General features: G+C 39.2%; 1 protein-coding gene across 13 annotated transcripts in view; it reads left to right on the top strand.

Moving 5' to 3' along the window:
• Positions 1-24639, top strand: part of LOC134218211 (myocyte-specific enhancer factor 2) — a 289827-nt gene that overhangs the window by 221182 nt on the left and 44006 nt on the right. For all 13 annotated transcript variants that reach the window (XM_062697118.1, XM_062697129.1, XM_062697126.1 and 10 more), the window contains one exon: positions 14460-15187. In XM_062697118.1, the coding sequence (XP_062553102.1) occupies positions 15134-15187 (54 nt within the window). In that variant the 5' untranslated portion in view covers positions 14460-15133. The remainder of the gene's footprint in view (positions 1-14459; positions 15188-24639) is intronic.

Here is a 24639-nt window from a genome sequence, read left to right on the forward strand (position 1 = left end):
CCTCCTTTCAAGAGGCTCGGAAGCCTTCTTTAAAGGGGCTCGGAAGCCTCCTTTCAAGAGGCTTGGAAGCCTCCTTTCAAGAGGCTCGGAAGCCTCCATTCAAGAGGCTCAGAAGCCTCCTTTCAAGAAGCTCGGAAGCCTCCTTTCAAGAGGCTCGGAAGCCTCCTTTCAAGAGGCTCGGAAGCCTCCTTTCAGGAGGCTCAAGCCTCCTTCAAGAGGCTCGGAAGCCTCCTTTCAAGAGGCTCAGAAGCCTCCTTTCAAGAGGCTCAGAAGCCTCCTTTCAAGAGGCTCAGGCCTCCTTTCAAGAGGCTCAGAAGCCTCCTTTCAAGAGGCTCAGAAGCCTCCTTTCAAGAGGCTCAGAAGCCTCCTTTCAAGAGGCTCAGAAGCCTCCTTTCAAGAGGCTCAGGCCTCCTTTCAAGAGGCTCAAGCCTCCTTTCAAGAGGCCTCAGAAGCCTCCTTCAAGAGGCCTCCTTCAAGAGGCTCAGAAGCCTCCTTTCAAGAGGCTCGCCTCCTTTCAAGAGGCTCAAGCCTCCTTTCAAGAGGCTCAAGCCTCCTTTCAAGAGGCTCAGAAGCCTCCTTCAAGAGGCTCAGAAGCCTCCTTTCAAGAGGCTCAAGCCTCCTTTCAAGAGGCTCAGAAGCCTCCTTCAAGAGGCTCAGGCCTCCTTTCAAGAGGCTCAAGCCTCCTTTCAAGAGGCTCAGAAGCCTCCTTTCAAGAGGCTCAGGCCTCCTTTCAAGAGGCTCAGGCCTCCTTCAAGAGGCTCAGGCCTCCTTTCAAGAGGCTCAGAAGCCTCCTTTCAAGAGGCTCAAGCCTCCTTTCAAGAGGCTCAGAAGCCTCCTTTCAAGAGGCTCAAGCCTCCTTTCAAGAGGCTCAGAAGCCTCCTTTCAAGAGGCTCAGGCCTCCTTTCAAGAGGCTCAGAGCCTCCTTTCAAGAGGCTCAGGAAGCCTCCTTCAAGAGGCCTCAAGCCTCCTTTCAAGAGGCTCAGAAGCCTCCTTTCAAGAGGCTCAGGCCTCCTTTCAAGAGGCTCAAGCCTCCTTCAAGAGGCTCAGAAGCCTCCTTTCAAGAGGCTCAGAAGCCTCCTTTCAAGAGGCTCAGAAGCCTCCTTTCAAGAGGCTCAGAAGCCTCCTTTCAAGAGGCTCAGAAGCCTCCTTTCAAGAGGCTCAGGCCTCCTTTCAAGAGGCTCAGAAGCCTCCTTTCAAGAGGCTCAGAAGCCTCCTTCAAGAGGCTCAGAAGCCTCCTTTCAAGAGGCTCAGAGCCTCCTTTCAAGAGGCTCAGAGCCTCCTTTCAAGAGGCTCAGAAGCCTCCTTTCAAGAGGCTCAGAGCCTCCTTTCAAGAGGCTCAGGCCTCCTTCAAGAGGCTCAGAAGCCTCCTTTCAAGAGGCTCAGAGCCTCCTTTCAAGAGGCTCAGAAGCCTCCTTTCAAGAGGCTCCAGCCTCTTCAAGAGGCTCAGGAAGCCTCCTTTCAAGAGGCTCAAGCCTCTTTCAAGAGGCTCAGGAAGCCTCCTTTCAAGAGGCTCAGAAGCCTCCTTTCAAGAGGCCTCAGAGCCTCCTTTCAAGAGCTCAGGAAGCCTCCTTTCAAGAGGCTCGGAAGCCTCCTTTCAAGAGGCTCAGGCCTCCTTTCAAGAGGCCTCAGAGCCTCCTTTCAAGAGGCTCAGAAGCCTCCTTTCAAGAGGCTCAGAAGCCTCCTTTCAAGAGGCTCAGAAGCCTCCTTTCAAGAGGCTCAAGCCTCCTTTCAAGAGGCTCAGGCCTCCTTTCAAGAGGCTCAGGCCTCCTTCAAGAGGCCTCAGAAGCCTCCTTTCAAGAGGCTCAGAAGCCTCCTTTCAAGAGCTCAGAGCCTCCTTCAAGAGGCTCAGGCCTCCTTTCAAGAGGCTCAAGCCTCCTTTCAAGAGGCTCAGGAAGCCTCCTTTCAAGAGGCTCAAGCCTCCTTTCAAGAGGCTCAGAGCCTCCTTTCAAGAGGCCTCAGGAAGCCTCCTTTCAAGAGGCTCAGGCCTCCTTTCAAGAGGCTCAGAAGCCTCCTTTCAAGAGGCTCAGAAGCCTCCTTTCAAGAGGCTCAGAAGCCTCCTTTCAAGAGGCTCAAGCCTCCTTTCAAGAGGCTCAGGAAGCCTCCTTCAAGAGGCTCAGAAGCCTCCTTTCAAGAGGCCTCGAAGCCTCCTTTCAAGAGGCTCCAGCCTCCTTTCAAGAGGCTCAAGCCTCCTTTCAAGAGGCTCAGAAGCCTCCTTTCAAGAGGCCTCAAGCCTCCTTTCAAGAGGCTCGGAAGCCTCCTTTCAAGAGGCTCGGAAGCCTCCTTTCAAGAGGATCGGAAGCCTCCTTTCAAGAGGATCGGAAGCCTCCTTTCAAGAGGCTCGGAAGCCTCCTTTCAAGAGGCTCGGAAGCCTCCTTTCAAGAGGCTCGGAAGCCTCCTTTCAAGAGGCTCGGAAGCCTCCTTTCAAGGGGCTTTAAAGAAGTTAAGAACGCCATTTGAAGATGCTGAGAAGCCTCCTTTAATATGACTCGAAAGCCTCCCTTCAAGAGACACGGAAGAATGCTTTCAAGAGGGTCGAGAGCCTCCTTTCAAGCTCCTCGGAAGCCTCCTTTCAAAAGACTCGGAACGTTTTCTTTCTATTTAAAGAGACTTGGAAGCCTTCTTTCAAGAGGTTCAGAATTGTAGTATTAATTGATTCTGTTTTATCATTACTTTATCTTCTTCATACTGTTCAATTGATGAAAAAAAGCAGTCGTAAACGGTCTTCAAATTAAAATTAGGAGTTCCAAACCAGGACCTGGTGGGATCTCTTTGTTGGGCTCTAAGACAGCAACCCTAACAAACATTTCTCTCTTGCAATAGTTTTAATGTTTTTTCCCCTTATCGCTTTTTCGCTCTGCTATTTATTTCGGGGTCAAACAACATTTATATAGGTTTGGCATGACAATATCTTTTCACTAGACAGCCATTTTACCCGAAGCTTTTGCACCTGAAGCTCAAAGGCCTTTTCATAGTTACTGCAATTAGCGATTTCAATTAAAACATTTGCAAATTCTTCAACTTACTTCCCGAAATAGGAAATGCCGGATGCTTTCATAATTCAGTGCTCAACACAGTTATTGACAGCAAAGCTCATAAAGGGAAAACAATCATTCAAAGTTCCAATAAAATTCGGATGATTGGCGAGTTCTGTTAGGATTTCACACAGTAGAAATTTTTAAACGTTTTCTATACATTTTTTTGCGAATTATTATACGGTATTGAAAATATGAATTATAAACGGAATTGTATTATGGGTTGTATTTCCTATCACACTGTGGTGGCTGAATCTATGGCTCCACTACTCTCTACCAGCTTGTCCAATATTTGCCCACCCAACATACCTGTCCATAGGTATACGACCATGAAAGAAAACCACCCGGGAAACTAATCGATATATTAATGTCGTCGTCTTCAAGGATGCTCACGGTTGAACCATTCCACGGTCACAAGGGCAGACCTTCCCACTTGACACAAACACACCGCACCGCACGCCCGCTCGCCGAGTGAGCTTGGCCTGGCAGTAAAAACGCAAAGCCACACGGTCAAGCTGTTGTTGGTGCGGCGCTCTGTCATGGTCCTAATTTGCAAAGTCAAAACCACCTGGCTCGCTGGCCCGGCAAACTATCCTTCCCGCAAAAAAAAAAAAAACATGACCTCCCCGGAGAGTTAGTTGGTCGTGCCGTGCTGGATGATGGTGTGATACAGTTTTGCCGTAGGAGAGCAAACTGTCGCGCTCTTCGTTCGTTTGCGTGTCCTATTAGCGGTAATGAATGGTCGCAAACTTTCGAATTAACGGCACGACAATGGATCGAGGTGTGAAAAACTTTTGATTACTGGTTTGAGCAGAACCCTCTGGGCTGTGTTACGACGCGCAAAACAACTCGATTCGATAAATTGTAAGATAATAGAAATATTTCTGTTTTACTCGTGATTTGAACCGAGAAGCCGTCATACTAACTCAAAAGAGATTTATATGTCGAATAAATTAGCTCAATGTTGTTTTAACTAACTAAATACTAGAATTTGTTTTTCATATAATGACAAATCTGATTAGATCTCCGTACCAACGCCGAATTGAAATCACTATCAAGTCCAATCATTTGAAAATGTGTCAACGAACAGGTCTATTCGGTTTGGTAACATTCCACTCACGCCTTCCTCGATCATCGGAGTGACGGTGTTTGTCATTTTGATTTAGTGTTATCGGAATTGTCTAGCGCCGGGACTGTAACGCACAACGAACAGGAACGAACGAACGAAGAGGACGGCGCGAATAGGTGCAGCTGTTCGTTATTTAGCACCGTTCAGCACGCTTCACAGCTAGTAGCATCTTAACAGGCAGACGCAGATCGGACAGCTGAAGACATGCTGCTCGCTTCCGAAATTCTGACTAATACAATAGTTAATACGATAGTGGAAAAAAGTGAAAAGGCAATCCCGACGAAGGCGGCGGTAGCATAAATTTTCCTGGAACAGTTGCACCCAGTAGCCGAAATGGAAAGCATCTTTTCCAGCGCATCCGTTTGAGCTCCGGGGCCGGATAGAATGACACAAAGTGAGCATCAAAAAAAAAAACTCATTCCGAATGCGCGCGGTATGGCCCAAATAAAACGAAAGATCGAGTAGTTCCTCCAAGTAAACGGCTGGCAGTGTTGTCGTGGGATTTAAATTCTAGAGTAGTAGGCACAGTGTCGTCATCACCGCCGATTTGAATGGTCCACTGCCTGGCCTGACGCACAGTGGGACCAATCCCAAAAAAGACGGTCAAAAATGTTAGAAGTGAATAAAATGGTCTAGCAGGCCACATATTATGATATTTCATTGAATGGATGGTTCATCTTCTCGGCATCACCGACCCGTAAGCTAGAGATACACTACCGGAACGAGAGGTGGGGCACCAGTCGTCGCAAGCACGCTAACGTTCTCAAAGACAACGTGCTTGCACCAAGTGGTGCCTCATCAAATATCAATGGCTGGCGCCGCAAGTGTAGAGTTCTATTTCTATGAGCACATTCACAGGTATTAACTGCTACCTTTAATTACCAATTTCTGCCGCCTGCACTGCACCGCCTGCACCAATTTTTGTCACTGCAGTGCTAACGGAAAAATGTATTCCATTATTAGAAATTGTAAACATATAGAATGGATTGTCCCTACACAAAGTAAAGCTGTAGAGGCGCAAATCGTTTCTTGATATTACGGTTCATGTGAAAAACTCATGATCTTTTTACAGAGTAAGTATGGAAAATTAGACGTAGGGGTCATTGCGACTAAACATGACATGACTTGATAGTTTGTTCTACTTTATTTAACAATATTTTCAAAATCTCAGAGCGCAAGTGCCTGTAAAAACTCATGATCACGTAGAATTTTCCTAATTAAAGTATGCGTAAGACGAGAACAAACTGTACCAGGGGGCCGTACACATATTACGTATGCCCTTATGGGGGAGGGGGATCTGTCGTTTTACCTATAAATAAAAAATCATTTGTATGTAAGAAATCTTACATGAAGGGAGGGATGTTGAAAAAACCAGAAATAACGCTTACGTAATAAGTGTACGACCCCTAGACAATTTTCAGCTGATGTCGCACCATTGTATTGGGGCAAATGAGAAGTAGAAGGAGAAGAGAAAACATATTGTGCGTTGCTTTTTATCAAAATTGATATGCAAGACCGAAACGACCACTGTCAGTAAAACCGAAATAACTGAGCGGGCGGAGGGTGGCGGAACCCAATTTCTGCAGGATTGGATTCCTGACAAAAAAAAATGAAACAACAGTGTGAATTTCATTGATGGGTACCGATGGGTACCTTTTTGAATTTCACAATGAATACAGCAAGAAGATAATACAATAATTATTTTATACATAATAAAGACCGAGTACTTTCTGCGCGATCAAAAATAATTTACGAACGTATATGCGTGGCTTTATTAGTTTTTGGACTACACTTTGTGATGGTGCCAAATATAATAGGTTTGGGTGATGTATACGTTGTGGCCAACATAATGAAGCAGTAAGATAAATGTTAGAAGATTTTACAGAAAAAAAATCTACAACATGCTCAACTTGTATTGACTGTAAAGGTATGATCCACCCGAATAAAATGACTCAAAACTATGTTTACATCATCGTCAAGTATTCTACTAACAACCCATGACTCAAGTTATCAATTTGGATCATTTTGAAAAAATGGTTTTTGACCGTCTTTTTGAAGATTGGTCCTTCTGTGTGACGGGGACATCATAAATTACCGCAGATGGACCGTGCCGTGGTGGTTTGGCAGTTTGGTTGGCTTGATTTCAGCGCGGGTTGGCGAGCAGTTTGTTCGTGGCAGGAAGAAAAACAAAACTCTGACATTATGTGGGTAAAGCAACCTTACTTAATTGATTTGAATGAGACATAACAGCTAAGAATTATGTAGAAGGAAAGCTTGATGTTTTTTGAATGGGAAGTAGGTGGATGACATTTTTATTTGTGTTAGTCAATTTATTGCTCCACCGACGCGTCATAATCAAAACATAATTACATGAAATGTGAGAACAAATCAGATTAAATGAATAAAAGTCACGTACCCGCATGTTTTAACTTGCATTAACCTAACACCTAAACTTAAATACTTTAAAGATTTTCTTTTTTTTTTAATAATCTTTTTAAATTCGTCATTCGTTAAATTCGTCAATGGCCAGTTAAATAAGCATATAGAAGTACTGCTCTGATCATATGTTCATCTTATCGCAAAACAAAGAAATACAGCAACAATTTCGTCGGTTCTTTTTGGTAACGTGCGTGCTCACTGCTGCAAAAAATCACATAAATAAGAAACAAATCAAATTTCTTTTCATTACTTCGTGTTTCATGGGATGAATATTAGAGCTATGACATGAAGTCCAGGAGCAGTAACCCTATTAGTTTGATACCGCCGCCAACGGGATTTTGTACAAATCGTGAATAGTTTCTAATTTCACACAAATCAGCCAAAAGAGTTCCATCCAGCAATGAAGCAATACTTGAGGGGATGGCTATCTAGCCTAACACTTGGTGTGCACAACGTGCACAACCATTCAATATGGGGACATTATAACGCTCCACAGGTTCCGTCAACAACTTGCATTTATTTTATCCCCCAGGCCATGCATCGCCTGAAAAATTGGAATTGGAGGTTCTTCTTCTTCTTCAATGGCTCTACATTCCAACGCGAACTTGCTCTGCTTTTCAACTTAGTACTCTATTAGCATTTGCACAGTTACTATTTGGAAGTTTTTCTATGCCCTCTATCGCAGGAGTATGTATCTTGTATGACAAGTACAAATGGTGCCCAGGGTATCGCGAATGTTTCCCACCCGAAAACATCCTATAGGGAGCGGGACCATTTGGGCAGCACCCCCTATTCCCGTCCGCAACGTTAATAACTCGACCGCGTTCCAACCAAATGGCTTGATTGTTAGTACACCACTAGATATCGACAGAAACTAACCATGTAATAAAAAACAAGTAATTCGGTTGTAATGCGTCTGAGTAATGATCGTTGCTGACGGGAATAGGGGGTGCTGCCCAAATGGTTCTCTACCCTACCGGACCGAAAATCGAACTCTCCATCTCCGAATTAGCATTTCAACCATACTTGCAAGGTAAACTGGAGAACTCATTGGATTGGAGGTTAGAGGGTTATATTAGACGCTTCGAGGATCGAGCCTTACAATATTTGCCGATTCCCTCCATTACACAACACGTCACGTCTAACGTGCAAGAGTTCATTATCTAACAGTTCAGGAAATCTCTCCTAAGCATTAATTCGTACCCTGCATTTTACATTGAATTAGGGACAATCTTACAATGGATTGCTCCCACTGTGCCAGACGATCCGTTATAACAATCTAAGCCAGTTTTGGGCAGTTTCTATTTACTTTTTTAATTTGATTAGCTGACCATCATCAACAAAAAAATTAAACCACTTAACTGATTTTACAAACAAAGATTCAAACGTAAATTGGTCGATTCTGTTAGCACAACCTCACACCACCGGTAGGAAGGGGAAATAAATTTAACAAAATCTAGATCGATCAGAAACATATTCTCATAGGTTAGGTTACAGAAATGCTTTGAAAAGATTGAATGATGATTCATTTTTTTGCCTTTTTCGCAGAATCAAATTGTTCTGCAAAACTGTCAGTTACATTTAAAACACGTGCATTTTGTAGGAGACTTATTGACCCATAATTTAATGTATCATTCGATTCTGCAAATTAAGTAATTGCCTATCAACATTAGAATTTTTCTTTCATATAGTATTTCTTATAAGAAATATACCGGTTTCCTCTCAACAAGTTGCATTTAACAGGGAACGGAAAAGGCGAAAAAGTCATTGTGTTGAACAACTTTTAGGTTCATATTGACATCATGACAGAAAGTCCCCCAGCATAAACATACATGTGGGCGGAAAAACTATCGCAAATAGACCTGACATTTTGTCATCGATAATGAAGCGTTAACGCTGGTTGTTTTGTGCCACACTGCCGACATGTGCGTCGATGACGTCTGCTTGTAATTCATTTGTCAACAGGAAAATTATCGACACACAGCAATTCAGAGGTAAACATAATCTCGGGTTTCATCGAACAATTTATGATTTGGCACCACAAAGTTAGAATACTAAATCCTGTAAAAAAGAAACGAATGTACAGGAAACGTGTTTGGAGCAAATTAAAGGAGATCTGTCATTTTCATGTTTTTCGGCACAACTTTATACATGTTTTTGGACAGAAATCGCATGGAAAATAAACAAAATTTTGTAAAATTATCTAACCTACAGAAATTTTATCGAAATTGTTTCTAAAATTCCTTATAAGATGCAACATTACTTAAGGATATTTGATATTAAGATATTTGATTTTAATTACCGATTGAGCTCAAGATTTGGCTTTACATAAGAATTAAGAAGTGGGAAGTCGGAAGTGACAAATGAGGAGTGAGAAGTAAAAAATGAGATGTGAGAGAAAATTATTTTGAGCTTTTTAGCTTTTGAGATTTTTATGACTCGTAAGCATTAATAAAATTTAATAATCTAAGTCAACAAAATTAAAACTTGTGTTACCACCAGAGTGTGAAACAATCGAAATTTTTTGGTGAAGTCCACCTTTCTTCACTTGTCAGCTCACTTCCAGACACATTCATAGTCGGCTCTGGACTGTCAATATTCAGTTGAATATTAGTCATTGAATATTTATGCACATTTCACAAATTGATAAATTATCTGAAATCTAAACACGTTTCAAATGAGTAAAGTAATTTGTCACATAGAACTGAATCTGATTTTCGTCCGCGAGGCACTTTCAATGGTAAACATCAACATAAACAATGCTAATTATGTTTTTTTCTGCACATAGCAAGCACACTCAGTGACAGTCGATTGAATGAATTGGTGGAGTAGTCGTTTGTCATTCTATGTCATTATATGTATGTTTTGTCATTCTATGTTTTGAATATTCTTGCGATGTTTGTCAAAATTCGGACCGAAGTTGCTTCATGAAGATGAATATTTTAGGCTCTGGTTACCACTCCGTCGATTTCAAAAGTTTAGTATCAACCGCGGCAATAACCAGATAGCCCATTACTAATTCGAAGAATCATTCAAACCGTGTGCAAAGCGCAAGTCTGCAAATAAATTTAAAAAAATATATTCATGTTTGTTTTGCGCGCGCGAGACTCAAACTTGTGTAGACTACACAAGAAAAGTTTAAAATGTAATTACGTTACTAAAATATAAAATCCATCATCATCATCATCATCATCATCATCGAGGCAAACAAAATAGTTTATCAGTGCCTCAATAAATAAAAAAACATAATTTGTCGTAGGACAAATTTCGTTAAAATATAGAAATTATTGAATTATACAAAGTCAACTTAGTAGCTGCTTGAAAGACAGCTTTAACGCGAGAAACACAAAGTCTCTCCAATTGCGATAATATAGTTGCAGGTTTGCTATGTGTCGGAATCGAATTGAAATAATTAATACCTTTAAAAAAAAATTGTTGTGAAGCTCCATGCAAAAAATAAGTTGTTCTTATATATATATTTTGTTTATCCTTTTTCCTCGTTTCTTTATCCTTCTTGAGTGTACGATTTATGTTTCGCATCGATTTGTTTTGTGCGGTCTTAAAATAAATTAATTAGTGCGCGATTGATTGTATTTCAAAAAGGATGCAGGGTGTTTAGATCTCTTTTGTGCAGTCGGAAAGATTTTTTTCTTTATTAAAGAGGCTTGCAGTCCTAGGCTGGCTCACCTCTAGCAAAGAAAATAATACTCACGCTCCTCTATTGTGAACACATGTGGAAGTGCTGGCTTGACAAATGGATTGTGAGTGATTCGACTATGCGTCCAATTTGGGAATCTCGGGCTCATTCAGTAGCCGATAAGTTGCGATAAGGCCGACGGAGGTCTTTCGTAGCTTAGTTGCATAAAGCAGTCCCATCGGGAAACTGGTTACTTCCAATACATTTTTCAAATTAAAAATCTTCCACATAATGTACATATTCACATCTGAATTTTCAGAACATTGTAAAAGAAAATTTATTAGTACGCGATTGATCGTGCTCAGGGATTGCAGAAATCGCTCTCAATAGATAACGAACAACGATAAAAGAGAGGCAAAAACCTCTTCGAATAATAACAGGCTATGAAAACAAAGCTATCGCACTTGTATACAAGTTAGAAAAAAAATGATTCGGATAGGCGGCCCCCACCGAGGGGGTTTGATAAAACGCTTTGTTCTCGTTCATTTCATGTTGGGGACCATATTTTATTCGCACAGCTGTGTAAAACAAGTTGAAATGCATCATCAGAACCGGTGCCCCCCCCTCCGCAATTGGGGCTTATTAAAAGAAATTTATCATGGGTTGTAGCCCCCCGAATCAGTTCATTATCGTAACAGCTACCGAAAAACGTCTCTCACGGTTTGCTACCTATCGAGAGTGTATACGGACATGATAAGTGAGAGATTTTCTCATTATCCTTTGGATTCAAACCCTGATCGTGCTGCGTATTGGATGCAGCACATGGACGGAAATAATTACTTTAGCATACACTATCAAGTCTTCTACGAAGTTGACTATGCGAATAAAAAGAGCGAATTATTTATGAACAGCCACAAACGTCGACTCTTTGCACTAGCATTGTTGTGTGCGGTGTCAAAATTGAACTTCAGTTTGGCACATTGATACTAAATTTGAAACCTCAAAATATGAATATCATTTTACATTTTACTGCATTGATATAACACTTTGAAATCAGATTTCTATAATGCAGCATACGGCACATAAAGTAAAATAATCAACATTTGACGGAAGAAGTCAACCACATTTCTAATTATTATTTTCTCAGTCGATATTAATTTTTTGCACTTGATTATCATTGGCAATTGAGTATCAGGTTGCAAATTTTGCTTTGAACTTTGAACTTTGACACTGCTGAGTGGCGATGCAAGTAATAGTACGATGAAGATTTCCATCCTTGATGCAGAACTTTAGCAAGACCCGAGTTCTGTTTTGTGCGGGTAGAAAGTGAATTAATTAGTGCGCGATTGATCGTGTTTAGAAGTCGGTCGGTAGTGACAAATAAGGAGTGAGAATTGATTAGAGAGAAATTATTAGTGAAATGTAAGTGAGAAGTAAGGAATGAGTAGTAAGCAGTGATAAATAAGAATTTAAATGTAAGAAATTATTCCTTTTTTTTCCATTTTGTTCTACTTTATTACTTTTTCCATCTTTCTTTCTTCCTTCTTCTTACTCCCTTCTCCATTCTTCCTTTTTTCTCTTGCTTTTTCTTTCCTTTTTGCTTCTTTCTTCCTTGTTCCATCTTTTTTTCCTTCTTTCTTCTCTATTCTTCCTTTTCTATTCTTCTTCGTATTTTTTCTTTATTCTCCCTTTTTTCTTTTTATTCGCTTTTTTCCTTCTTTCTTCTTAATTATTCTTTTTTTCTTCCATCTTCTTTCTTTGATCTTCCTGCTTTTTTCTTTTTACTACTTCCATAGTTTTTCTTCTTTCATTTTTCTTTTTTTTTTCCTTTTTTTTCTTTTTTTTTTTCTTCTTCCTTTTGTTGCCTCTTTCTTCTCAATTCCTTATTATCATTTCTCACTTCTCACTTCATGCTATCCACTTTTCACTTCTCACTTGTGAGTTTACATTTTTCATTACTCACTCCGAACTTCACCGGTTTCTTTTCTCTCTACTCACAGATCACTAATCATTACTCACTTCTTACTTCTCATTTCTAAGTACAGACCCCATTCGATTTTGACAACACGTTCGGAACATTTATGTTGCCAAAATCGAAAGTTGCCAAAATCGAATGGTTTTTGTTTTCTCCTGATACTTCAACATTTTTTCATTTTTTGTGACGCTAGACACACTGTGACCCTTTTTTTATGCGAATTTTAAAACTAAACGTTAACACTAAAAAAAATTTACGCGGTTTTTATTAATTTTTTTTTTCGTCGGTTTCGGGGTCTAACCAATTTCTTTTACGAAAATTTTGATATTTGGGCGTTTATCTAAAAAAAAAAAAAATTGAAATTTACGCGACTTTTTTTTACAAATTTCTTTTTACGTCAGTATAGGGGTTTAACAAATTTTTTTTACAAGGGTTACCATATGTACGTGGTTTATAAGCAACATCAAAAATAAAAAATAAAAATATTTTTGTTGCCAAAATCGAATGGTTGTTGCCAAAATCGAATGATGCCAAAACCGAATGTTGCATAAATCGAATGGGGTCTGTACTCACTTCTCAATTATCATTTCACACTTTGCACTACTCACTTCAAACATCTCATTTATCACTACTAATTTCTTATTTTTACATTGCACTACATACTTTTCACTTCGCCCTTCTCATTACCCACTTCACACACTTAATAAATAAACATTTTTGCCTACTCAGCCAAATGGCGTATGGCCAAACGATCCTTTCGGCCAAATGAACCTAAACTTCTGAAAAAGTTCCAAACAAAGTTTTGAGAGAGAAAGAAAAAAATATCAACAATTCTTTGAAACCTGAATCATGAACAGTTGAGCTCAAGTTTTGGATACGGTCATATTTTGGGCTAATGAAACTTGTGATGTGAGATAGCGTTTTTTTAATTCGAAAATGTCAATTTCATGTCAATACATTGAGCTGAGTGGATTGCTATTTGTAAGGTTACTGCTCTTGGACTTCATCTCATAGCTCCTATATTCATCCCATGAGAAACAAAGCATTGAAAAGGAATTTAATTTGTTTCTAATTTTTATGATTTTTTTTAGCAGTGAGCACGCATGTTAGCAAACAGAAGCGACGAAATCGATGCTTTGTTTCTTGTTTTGTGACCAGATGAAAATATGTTCAAAGAGATTTAAAACGGAACAGTTCCTCTTTAACACTTAGGGCCTTCTATTAAAAATTTATTTCAGAGTGGACATATAGTTTTTGCGTTTCACTTTTGTACGGAAAAAGAAAAAAGAAACATTCTTCATAAAATATCATTAGGATGTTAAAGGATTACGTTCCTTTCGAAAAGGATGTTTTATAAGACGAAACTAAACAAAAAGCCAGCAGGCGATAATAGAGCCCTTGTATAAGGTGCAAAATGTCATTTTGTCATAATGGTCAAACCATAGTTGTCGGGACTAGACGGTTAACCGACAAGAACTCACAGCGCTGTATACAGTATTTCATAGATCAGTTGAATATCATCAGCAGGCTTTACATAAAATTATGCGACTTTCCGTCTTCCGACTTACGGGTTTATCGCCATGAATTTACAAATTCTTTTAATATCAGTTTCAATTTTACATTTATATGTCACATATTGTCAAACGTTATATGTCACACCCAACAGACGGATGTAAGTTTTTTTTTTATAATTCTGTACGAGCATTTACAAAATTGCAAGAAAATCTAACAAACGCTGTTGGTTGAGTGCCGTCACAGACAATGTGAAAAACAGGTACAAGTCAAACACAGATTTACCGCATACAAATCCACGAAACATACGTTTATTAGGACGTCAACAAAACTTCAATCTATTGTCCGGTTTAAAAGCATAAGCCGTTTAATTATAGATTTTAAAATGCCAAGCACATTTCTAGTGGCCACCCGACAATCCGGAAAGTATCCACCTCTTGTTGACCTAACACACGACGAGGAGGCACACGGAACTCCCACCGTTGCCGATCGGGCGCCGCAAAAGGATTCAACCATCGAACCACTTTACGACCATGCCATTTGCCCACGGCACGCATTTCAACTGTAACTGTTAGTTATGGGAATGTCGTGCTCCGTGAAAAACCGCGCGCTCTCTGATGGGAACTGTTTGAACAACCATGCGATAAAAAACAAGCTTGAATATTTTTACCGGCTATTTATTTCAGTCGCATACTGACTTTGTTTTTCTCTTCCTGTCTTGTTGTGTATTTCCAGAAAGCGGTGTGTCGCGGATCCCCTATGCGCTGGTGCAGGATCGGCGGAACAACCTACGGCTGACTGGCTGAAGCAAGACGACTGAAGTCCGTCCGCCCGTCCGTGGTTTCGTTATTATTTCCAGCAAACCGGAAAAGCAGCTGTGTTATGAAACTTGTGCTTAAGGTGGAAACACTTCCTGCTGCTGGAGTGTAGGTGAAACCGAAGAAGAAGAAAAAAAAATTGAAGTGAAACGGTGTTCAAGAAGGAGACCAGTGTTTGCACGTGGGAAGCATTCAAAGGAATAAGGAAGCTAGAAATCACGGCTAAAAGAGCGGGCACACATCAGTGAATCGGGAGGGGGTGTTCGGTTCGAGTGCCTCGGTGTGTGCGCTTGGAGTGGGGGAGAAAAGCTAAGCCGGCTTGCAGTGCGACATATTCCCGTTACGATTTCGGTATTGTGTTGTTATTTTTTTTTTCGGTTTGTTGAATGCAACCGTTGGCAGTTACGTGTTTTTGTTCGGAGGGTTTTTTGATCTAGTGGGATATAACACCGCTGCCATCACAACCAAAACGCTGCCACGGTGGTGGGCCATCAATTTTCGGAGTAAAACTGGAGGACGTAAATTAGGGAATTATTTCCACGGCTGACGGCGAAGCAGTTCAGCAGAGCGGAGCCAGTGTAGCAGGGCAGGATGGGGCGGAAAAAGATACAGATCTCACGGATAACGGACGAACGGAACCGGCAGGTAAGTTACATCTAGTAAAAGTTGAGCTTTTAGTTCAATGTGTTTGTACATTGTTTGGGACTATTGTTGCATGTTTGAAAACTCCCGTGAGTTTCAATTTTGCACAACGTTTTGAACAACTTCCTTCTAGTTTCTTTTCTAAATAAATATTTATTTGTTAAACTAAATAATCATCCAAATATCCAAAAACAAATAGCGCAAATGTATCCATCATATTGATACAAATATTGAACTACATGTCAAAAGAAAAACTGTTAGTTGAACATTACAAAATATGCTTATATTGCTAATCGATTCCCTATTCAAAATCTTAATCAATAAGAAGACTGACCTTCAGCACAGGGATTGCTCGACGTAATAATTTCTAACACATGCTGGGATACGATTTCAAATGAACCGGAAGAGCAAATGCAAAAGATGAACCTACATATGAATATATTCTAGGTCCTAGGAGATGGTGAAATCTATTAGACACCGTGTAGGCCGGGATAGAAAACATCTAAAACCGAAAATTTACAGTAATCTCTTTTTTATAAACAGACTGTCAACCTGTTGATTTATTACGAACAAAGGTCTCCTACGCATCGTAGTTTTTTCTTGTATAAACATCTTCTTGAATGGTTCTTCTGCATGGTCCCTTTCTCTCTTGTAGGAACGACTCAGTGATGGAATAAATTTTCCCATTCAGTTCATGCTTACAAAAAATATCATGCGTCTCCACCTACAGCTGCTTCATGCTCCCGTGAAGCCGTTGCACGTGACCAAGGCAAATAACAAACTCCACACAATTAGTCGCAGAAACTTAATTAATCAGTTGTGATAACAAGCTGTGCTGGGGAAACTCCAACAAAAGCATAAGCCGGTAGGGAGTCACCGGCTTCGAATGCTGCTGGCTGGGACACCCTTCGGACATAATTTAACTCACCGACACGACGCGACGAGACGACAAAGCGATGAGCATCACTTGAGGCATCAAAGCAGGTCCGTCAACATCACCGTTGTTGTATTTTGCTAGATGTTGTGCTACCATGACAATGGTGAAATTTTTGGTGATATGTTTTTGACCTGAGGTAAATGCAGTCGAAGGCCACAGAAATTTTATTTTATTTTTCTTCTTTTCAATAACGTTAAATTCCAACTGGAACTTGATCTACTTTTCAACTTGGTGTTCTACACTAGCCGTTCGACAACTGGGTCTTTTTTACGTTTCATTTAGCGAATGCTGTTCGACAACTGCAATGTATTTCACATTTCAAACGGTTGGCAGTCTAATATAATTGTGATGTGGGACGTAGAAACTGATTAAAAAAATGTGTGTGTTACGAATACGAGTTCAAAACGAAACTTTCGGCAAGCAATTTTTGAAGAAAAATTATTTAAGCTCTTTTAGTAGAATGTCTTCAACTGTCTAAGACGCTGATTGAAAGCTCTTGAGTTTTCCTTTTAGCTATGTAGGTTTTCTTCTAATCTGCGCTTAATGAGGAAGTGCCATAATCAGTATAATGATAAAATAAATTTCCCCATATTAATTTGCATGCGAATTTGAAACGGCTTGTGCTTAATCAGTTTTTAACCAAATGAGCTTAAATTTTCGGACGACACTCAGAACATGATACAGAATCAGATGAGCGTTGTGGAGCAAAATTGATTTTTTGAACCACACTAATAGGGGACTCTAACAAAAGGCGGAAACACGGAAGGCGGAATCACAAAAGGCAGAATCTCGAAAGGCAGACGTCCTTATACTTGCAACAAAAGGCGGAATATATCATAAGGCGTAATTACAAAACGCGGAAATACGAAAGGCGGAATTTCAAAAGGCAGAATTCAGTCATTTCTTAGTTTCACACAGGCGCCTGCTTGAGGTAAAGGAGGACATATTTTATTCTTTGAAGGAAAGTTGTTTGGCTGGCATAATAACCGTTTGGCATAATTGATTAAAAATAATATATGCTCAGAAAAATTACAATTCTTTCAGAATAGTTATTATTGGCATTTATATAAATTTTAATTACAATATGATTTTTTTCTTCATCTGCACATAGGCTGTTCTTTCAGTTTAGATGGCTACACTTCAATAAATGATATTCTTATCAACGATTTAGGTTCTTTTCAATTTCCCAGAAACTGTCTGTCGAAAAACGTATTCCATTTGAATCTTTTTCCCAGAATATATTTACTAATTCGGAGGAGACCATTCCTCAGAACGTATTATTCCCCAAAAAGTGAAAGTAAAAGTAATTCTATTTTATTGAATTTTCGTTCGTATTACTTTTTTAAAGCAAACCGTCGCTCTAGATAAGGCGAAATGCATGATGTGGCCTTTCTTTTAAAGCACGCGTTTGCTCGGTGCAATGCGAAAGGGGAGACTATTCTTCTTTCAAATTATGCAATAGCTCGGGATAATGTAAAAGAGTTGATGATGCCTTCTTTTAAGGCACGCATTTGCTTGGTGTAATGCAAAAAGGGAGGAGATCATTCCTTCTTTAAATATACGTGATTGCTCTGGATAATGGCAAAGAGTTGATGATGCCTTCTTTGAAAGCATGCATCTTGCCTTCTTCATTGCAAACATCAAGAAGTCTATGTTGAAGTCCAGTTTTAAGTTGCGTAAAGAATGTGATTGTTGAAAATAAGATCATTTTCTTTGCGTTATGTCAAACGACCGTTATGTCACAAATGACCATTATGCCAAACGACTTTATGCCAAACGGCTTAATATCAAATAACTTTATGCCAAACGGGGTAGCCCCTTTCTATCCATTGAAATTTTATCTCACAGCTGAAACACTAACAGTCTCTTAGCTTAGATACTAAGCACATCCAGAGTTATTAACTGTACGATTTCCATACTTCGGACAAGGATGGTATCGATCATTTAGTAATTCGCGTTCGATCATTTAGTAGTTTGTCAATAACTCATTCCAAAAGCTGAATTTCGAAATGTGTTGTATGGTGGACTTCTAGTGCGAAGGTTTTTCTACAACTCTGCCTAATGGTTCGTTGTTTGAATACCACTAGTAACGGAGTTATAGCTATAGTTTCAGTAACTTAGACTAAATGATAACAAAATTCCAATCATTTAGTTTAAGCTACTGCAACTAGCGCTATAACTCCGTTATTAGTTGAATTCTAACAACGAACCATTAGGCAGAGTTGTAGAAAAACCTTCGCACTAGAAGTCCACCATACAACACATTTCGAAATTCAGCTTTTGGAATGAGTTATTGAAAAACTACTAAATGATCGAACGCGAATTACTAAATGATCGATAACATCCTTGACTTCGGAAAGGTGAGAAACTTTGCAACCCATGGTATGTTTCGTTCAAAGCCATATGCCTTATCGCTGAGCTACGGAAGGTCTCCACACTAAACAACAAGAAAACATACATCTGGCCGATCAACGGCCAAAGTATATCTTTTTATTGCGAAAGGAGAATTACGCCATTTGATCTGTTGGTTCAAATTGTCCGCATAAGTTAAAACAGCCTAATGCAATTCTGCCTTTCGTGATTATGCTTTTTGTGATTCCGCCTTTCGTGTTTCTGCCTTTTGTATCGTTCCGCCTTTCGTTCATTCTGCCTTTCGTATTCCGCCTTATGTGCTTTCCGCCTTTCGAGTTTCCGCCTTTCGTAGGACACCCCACTAATAGACATAGACTAGCGGTGGGCGATCATTGTCATCAAGTAAAACACGCGCCTAGAGAAACTTATTATAGCGTACGCTCTCGAATATGCACGCTGTTGTATTTTGTACAACATAAACGAAAATACCACGCTCACGGTATACAACACGAGCGAGCTTGTATGAGCATTACAGTCCAGTACCGCGCGTGTGCTGAACGTTTATCATTTGTACCTCAATAGTGCCAAGCAACATAAAGTAGGGTAAAGTACCCAATAGTGGACCCTCCAGCCATGTTTGCATTATTACAGCACAATGTAAACATTTTGCTATGAAATTCCATCGGGAGAACCTACCTTACTGTCCTATGATTTGACTACATGCATTGGAAATGCTATGGAAAGTAAAATTAGATGATTTTTTACAATTCTATAAAAAATAAACACGAGAGTGTCCATTATAGGAATATTTTGGGGGGTCCATAATAGGGAAGAAGAACGTCCCGAAACGGAACATAAAAATCAAATGAAGTGTCGACTATAGGGAAGCAATTTCCTATTATGGACCCCCAGGGGGTCTACTATAGGGCGAATTCAGTCAGACTTTAAAATGTTAATTTCAACAAATAACGTCGAGTATTTGAGTGTTTTATGTATGTATCGTAAAGAGGAGATGCAGAGCTTGATATTAGATATCACGCAAAATTGATATGTTGAAAATTTCCACTCCTTATGTCAGGAAGAGCAAAATTTCGCTACTAGGGGGTCCACTATTGGGCATTTTACCCTATTTCTGCTGCAGAAAGGAATATGAAACACATAAGCAACAATAATCGAACAAGTCTGCCGTCTATTTCCATACGCATACCAACATATAAAGAGTCGGCGCTAAAAACGAACACACAAAAGATACCTCGTAGTGCAATAGAGAATGAACCGTATCAAGCATAAAATCCGAAGATCCGAACAAATCTCAGCTCAGTTTAGTAATGAAACGTAATGAATGTTATTACTTAAAATTGTCTGTTTTTCAAAAGAAATTAAGGTCATAATTTTTTTTCATAAATTTCAAAGTGAGGCTAATAAATAGACCCTAATGTATGAAATGAATGTTTACAATTTTTAAACAATATTGTAATATATGTAGCATTAAATAACTGAAGAACTGATCTAAGGAGCTGATTGTTTTAAATGAGCTGAATGGATTAGATCCGCTCACTGCAATGAGCTGTTTTGTCTCGCAGTTAATAACTATTGAAGAGGTTAATGAACACTCAGCTGCGAGATGGCAATTTCCCAGTGGGGATGTAATGCCAATGAAGAAGAATATTTTCGATAAAAAGTAAATATAAAAATGTGTAGAGAGAAAAGGTGTGAAATGTTGCCAAAGCAGATTCGATGGATATGTTGAATTCTGATTTGCTAGAAACACCAAGCAAAAATAAGAAAATTTAAATTATTTTACTCATCAAACTTCTATTCAGAATTATTAATTCTTGATTCAATGAGTAACGGTCCTACATGAATCGCGCTTGTAATCTAAATTTAAAATGCGTGACTCGTTAGCGATAAAAATAAAGAGCTGTGTCCGTAACCTATATATCGTAAATAGTAGAATGATGCAAGTCATGGCGGGAATCGATACCCTTCATCAGCCAGGATAATAATTGGGTTGAACCGAGCACCAAAGCGTTACGCTTGAAACATACAAATTGTTCCGTGTAGGGAAATCAAAATTTATGGTGACCCATAAATGCCATTCCTGGTAGCAACGCAAACCATCAATAATCTAAAATAGGCTAAACCAAACCTCCCACGCATTTGGAAAGTTTGACCTTTAGTTTCCTGTTGGAATACGTGTTGGTTGTAATTGAAACACTCAAAACGAAAATTTACTGCAGAATAGTCAATGATCTCTATTTTATAGTCACGAAATAGGAGCTATTTGAGATTCACTCCAATCAGGAAGTATCTTGGTATATATTTTCAAAAAGTATTGCAATGCTCACAAAGATGTTTCCAGCGTAGAGTCAAAGATAAAGTAAAATTGTTTTATTATAATAATTCTTAGTGCTTACACTTAATGCAGAATTAGCGATTCAGCTAGTTGAAACTGATCCGTTTTAAAGAGTTGTTCCAATGCGCATTAGCCTGTTGAGAATACATACATTTTTTTTTGTTTCAAACCTTTTTTTAAATGTGGATATTGTCATTTGGAGGTTCAATTTTCCTTTTCCGGAATATTGTTGAAACTCAACAAGCATTCTTGTTCACAATAATTCTTGTTACAGATTCACAGATCTATTTTACATGTCGAATCTTCTTCCACTCACGGGTGCCGCGTATTAAAAATGGTCACTTGTGCACCAGTAGTTATACATATATCCACATCTTGTGCACCCTAATTCATCTTCATTTTATTCACATGATTATGTACCTATTATTATTATTATTATTAAAGCAAGCTTGTATTTGCGATTTTTCCTGCATTTTGATGAAATGGCTTTAAAGAAGATTTTCATTTTGAAGGTATTGTAGGCATGTTTCAGGAAAGTATATCGAAACGGAATATCTTACTACAAAACAAGCTATTGTCCCTATAGGGCACTGCACGGACTGCTTTGTCTCTTTCTGGCTGCAAAGAAATTAGAAAACAACAAGGCCAGTAAACGTCAAAATTTATGAAGAACGAAAGAGAAAGAGATTGCTCCGTGCAGTGCCCTATTGCTTAGCTTTACTGAGACTGACTGTAAATATCAATGGTGGCTACTGCGTGATTTATCAGAGCTGGTGCGAATTGCACTTCGATCCAAACGAATAGTGGTTGGGGTTTACCATCTATTCTCGAAATATTTTTGTCAGGTGGTTGGATTACTTAGGAACATAGGGCGGTATTCACCATGGACAATGATGTAACCTGTGCAACTTCTATTTTACTGGTTAGTATGAATATTTTTATATTCTACAGTTTTAGTGTTTCGTCATCTGATCTTTTAGAATAAAGTGTTCAAAAATTCATCCATCGCGAGGATCAACAATCAATCGCTCAAAGTGAGGGATTGTTCAATCAAAGTTAGGGGTCGTACACATATTACGTAAGGACTTATGGCGGAAAAGGGGGTCTTTTTGAGCCATTTTTTTGAACCTGAGTTCATCAGTCTTGATCGTTTTGAAACATCATATTGCGACCAAACTAAAACAGACAATCACCCTATTGAAGCTTGGCTTAGCTTGATTGACTGTACCCATCGTAGTTGCTAGTCGTGATTAGCCGAGAAACAACAAATAATGCACAGCTCACCAATTAAATAGTTTTCTCGGGACTAGAAAGCTATTCTCACTGTACATATGCTTAAGAGTTTCTTTACTTCAAGGCCAATAACGGTGTCTGTCATGTCCTCACTGTGAATTAGGATAAGGGGAGGAAAATTATTTCGACACTCATTGTTACAAGAAACCGAGGAACCCTCTGCATCTTCATGAGCGCACTTGAGAGGAATAGTGTGTTAGTTGACTAATTATTTCTTTTGAACGACTCCATATTCATGATGATACAAAAACGTAAAAGCAACGCGTGTCTTACGTATTTTCCCAAAAACTGCACTGCACAACGCTTGCTCGATGGCTACTGCAAACCATTGAAGATCGCGCTTGTTTCGACCGGAACAAAGCGCAATACATGCACATAAACCACCGAACACCAGATAGATAATTTATCATATTCGCATCGATTGAAACACGCACTTACTGCAAACTCATGAGCCACCGAACACCGTATCACTTACTGGAGAAACACGACTGGACAAGAAACAAATTTTCACTTTCTGATTAATTTACTCATCCACACCAAACAGCCCACAATTTCGCGGACCGGCCGATCGCTCTGCTTACTGGAGAACAAATTTTCAGTTTCAAAAACAGACAATCGCCCAATTAAAGTTGAAAAATGTTTCAATCTTTTCGTTGCAAAAAAAAATACCAGTGTCCGGCAATGATATTTGTATTCCGTTCGTAAATGATGGGAACGATTTATATATTCCATAATGCCTGTATTGCACTAGTAGAATGAATTCCAACCGAATGATATTGTAATTTCCAGAACTTCAATGTAATACAAGCTTTAGACAAAATGGTTGAGACAGGCTAAATTTTGTCGAAGTTCAAATCACCATAATTTTGCGTAGAATAATCCGATTTTGATAAAACTGGGACCAACGGATGCGGAAGCTCTTCTAGTATACTGTCCCTAAACAAAACCTTAGATTGGCCCTTGGCCACCGGAGATGTTCTGGGTTTTCCGAGGGTGTGTTAGAAATGAATTTTTTCTCCTGCTTGTCATTTTATGTGACGTTTACTTTTATCATGTTTAATACTTCCCCCAAAAACTACAACTAATATGCTGGTCAATGCTGACTGCAGATAAAAAATCCGTTAGGTATACATAGAGATAAGGCCGTTTCCGTGATAACGGTACGAGAACAACGGGAACGGGAACGGTACGGGAACAACACCCTGAACAGATGTCACTTTCGCAGATCACCCGGAACCTGTTAGAAATTGGCCAGTGAGTCCTTACAGTCCTCAAAATGTATCTTCAATATAGATTCTATATTCATCGTCTTGGGAAAACATGATTGACACCCATATACAGGGGTTGGACAGAATTATCGGGACAGGCAAAATTTTATCAAAATTCAAATGACCATAACTCCGTGAAATATCACCCGATTCCTTTGGTTCTGACAGCGTTCGGCGGAAAAATAAATCATTTTTTGGAAAACTAGCTTAAATCCATGATCAGACCGCTAATCCGTATTATTTGAGGGCATGTCAAAAATTATTTTTATTTTTAAATTATTTTTAAACAATATTTTTAAGGCGCTTGTATTTTTCACTTGGGTTAACAAAAACTAGAGCTTTTCCTAAGTTGATTGATATGTTGACGTCATAGATCGGACAACAAACACTTTAGATATGGCAGTTTCCTAGAAATCCGTGACACCTGTTCCACCTATTGTAGCAGGAGCACTATTGTTCTCGTAGACAGCGTTCTGGCATCAAGTGGTACTCTATTAAATGTGTTTCTGATCAAATATTTAAATCACAATTGTTCTAGAGGTGTGCGTCGGTCCGAAAATCGTCATTGGCGACGACGGTCTAATCTTCTATATTTTGAAAGGAAAATCGTATGAATTTCTCGGTAATCTTCTGAATATTGCGCGGACAATTCGTTAATTTTTTTACAAAAAATCTTCGGAATTTTCAAAAGAGTTTACTTAAGTCTGAATTTCCTCGAGAACATATTTTCAATTATTGGGAGGAAACTTGAAATTTAAAAAAAATATTATTTTCACTTGATATTTTTAGGATTTTGCAAAATTGTTAGAGACAATGAGTTCAGTGTTTCCAAAATAAATTCTTTTCATCTTCCAAAGATTTTTTTTTTGAGCATCCATTTTGAATTTCCAAGGTAGTTCCTCTGGAAACTTAGGACACCTTCCTTCGGAAATTCATACGCTTTTATAGACCATGAAGTTTGATACCCATATTGGTATCATTGGAAAAAGGTTTAACTATGACCATGGTGTACCACTTGGTGCAAGAACGCTGTCTACGAGAACAATAGCGTGTGTGCGACAATTGCTGGAACCTGGTTCACGGATTTCACGGAAGCGGCCATATCTCAGGTGTTTGTTGTCCGCACTGTGACATCAACAAATCAATCAACTCAGGAAAAGCTCTAGTTTCTGTAAAACATATAAAAAGGGTCAATATTTCACCCAAGTGAAAAATACAAGCACCCAAAAAATTGCATTTTGCACATGCC

This window comes from Armigeres subalbatus, chromosome 2 (genome assembly GCF_024139115.2).
Source record: "Armigeres subalbatus isolate Guangzhou_Male chromosome 2, GZ_Asu_2, whole genome shotgun sequence".
In the NCBI taxonomy this organism is placed as follows: Eukaryota; Metazoa; Arthropoda; class Insecta; order Diptera; family Culicidae; genus Armigeres; species Armigeres subalbatus.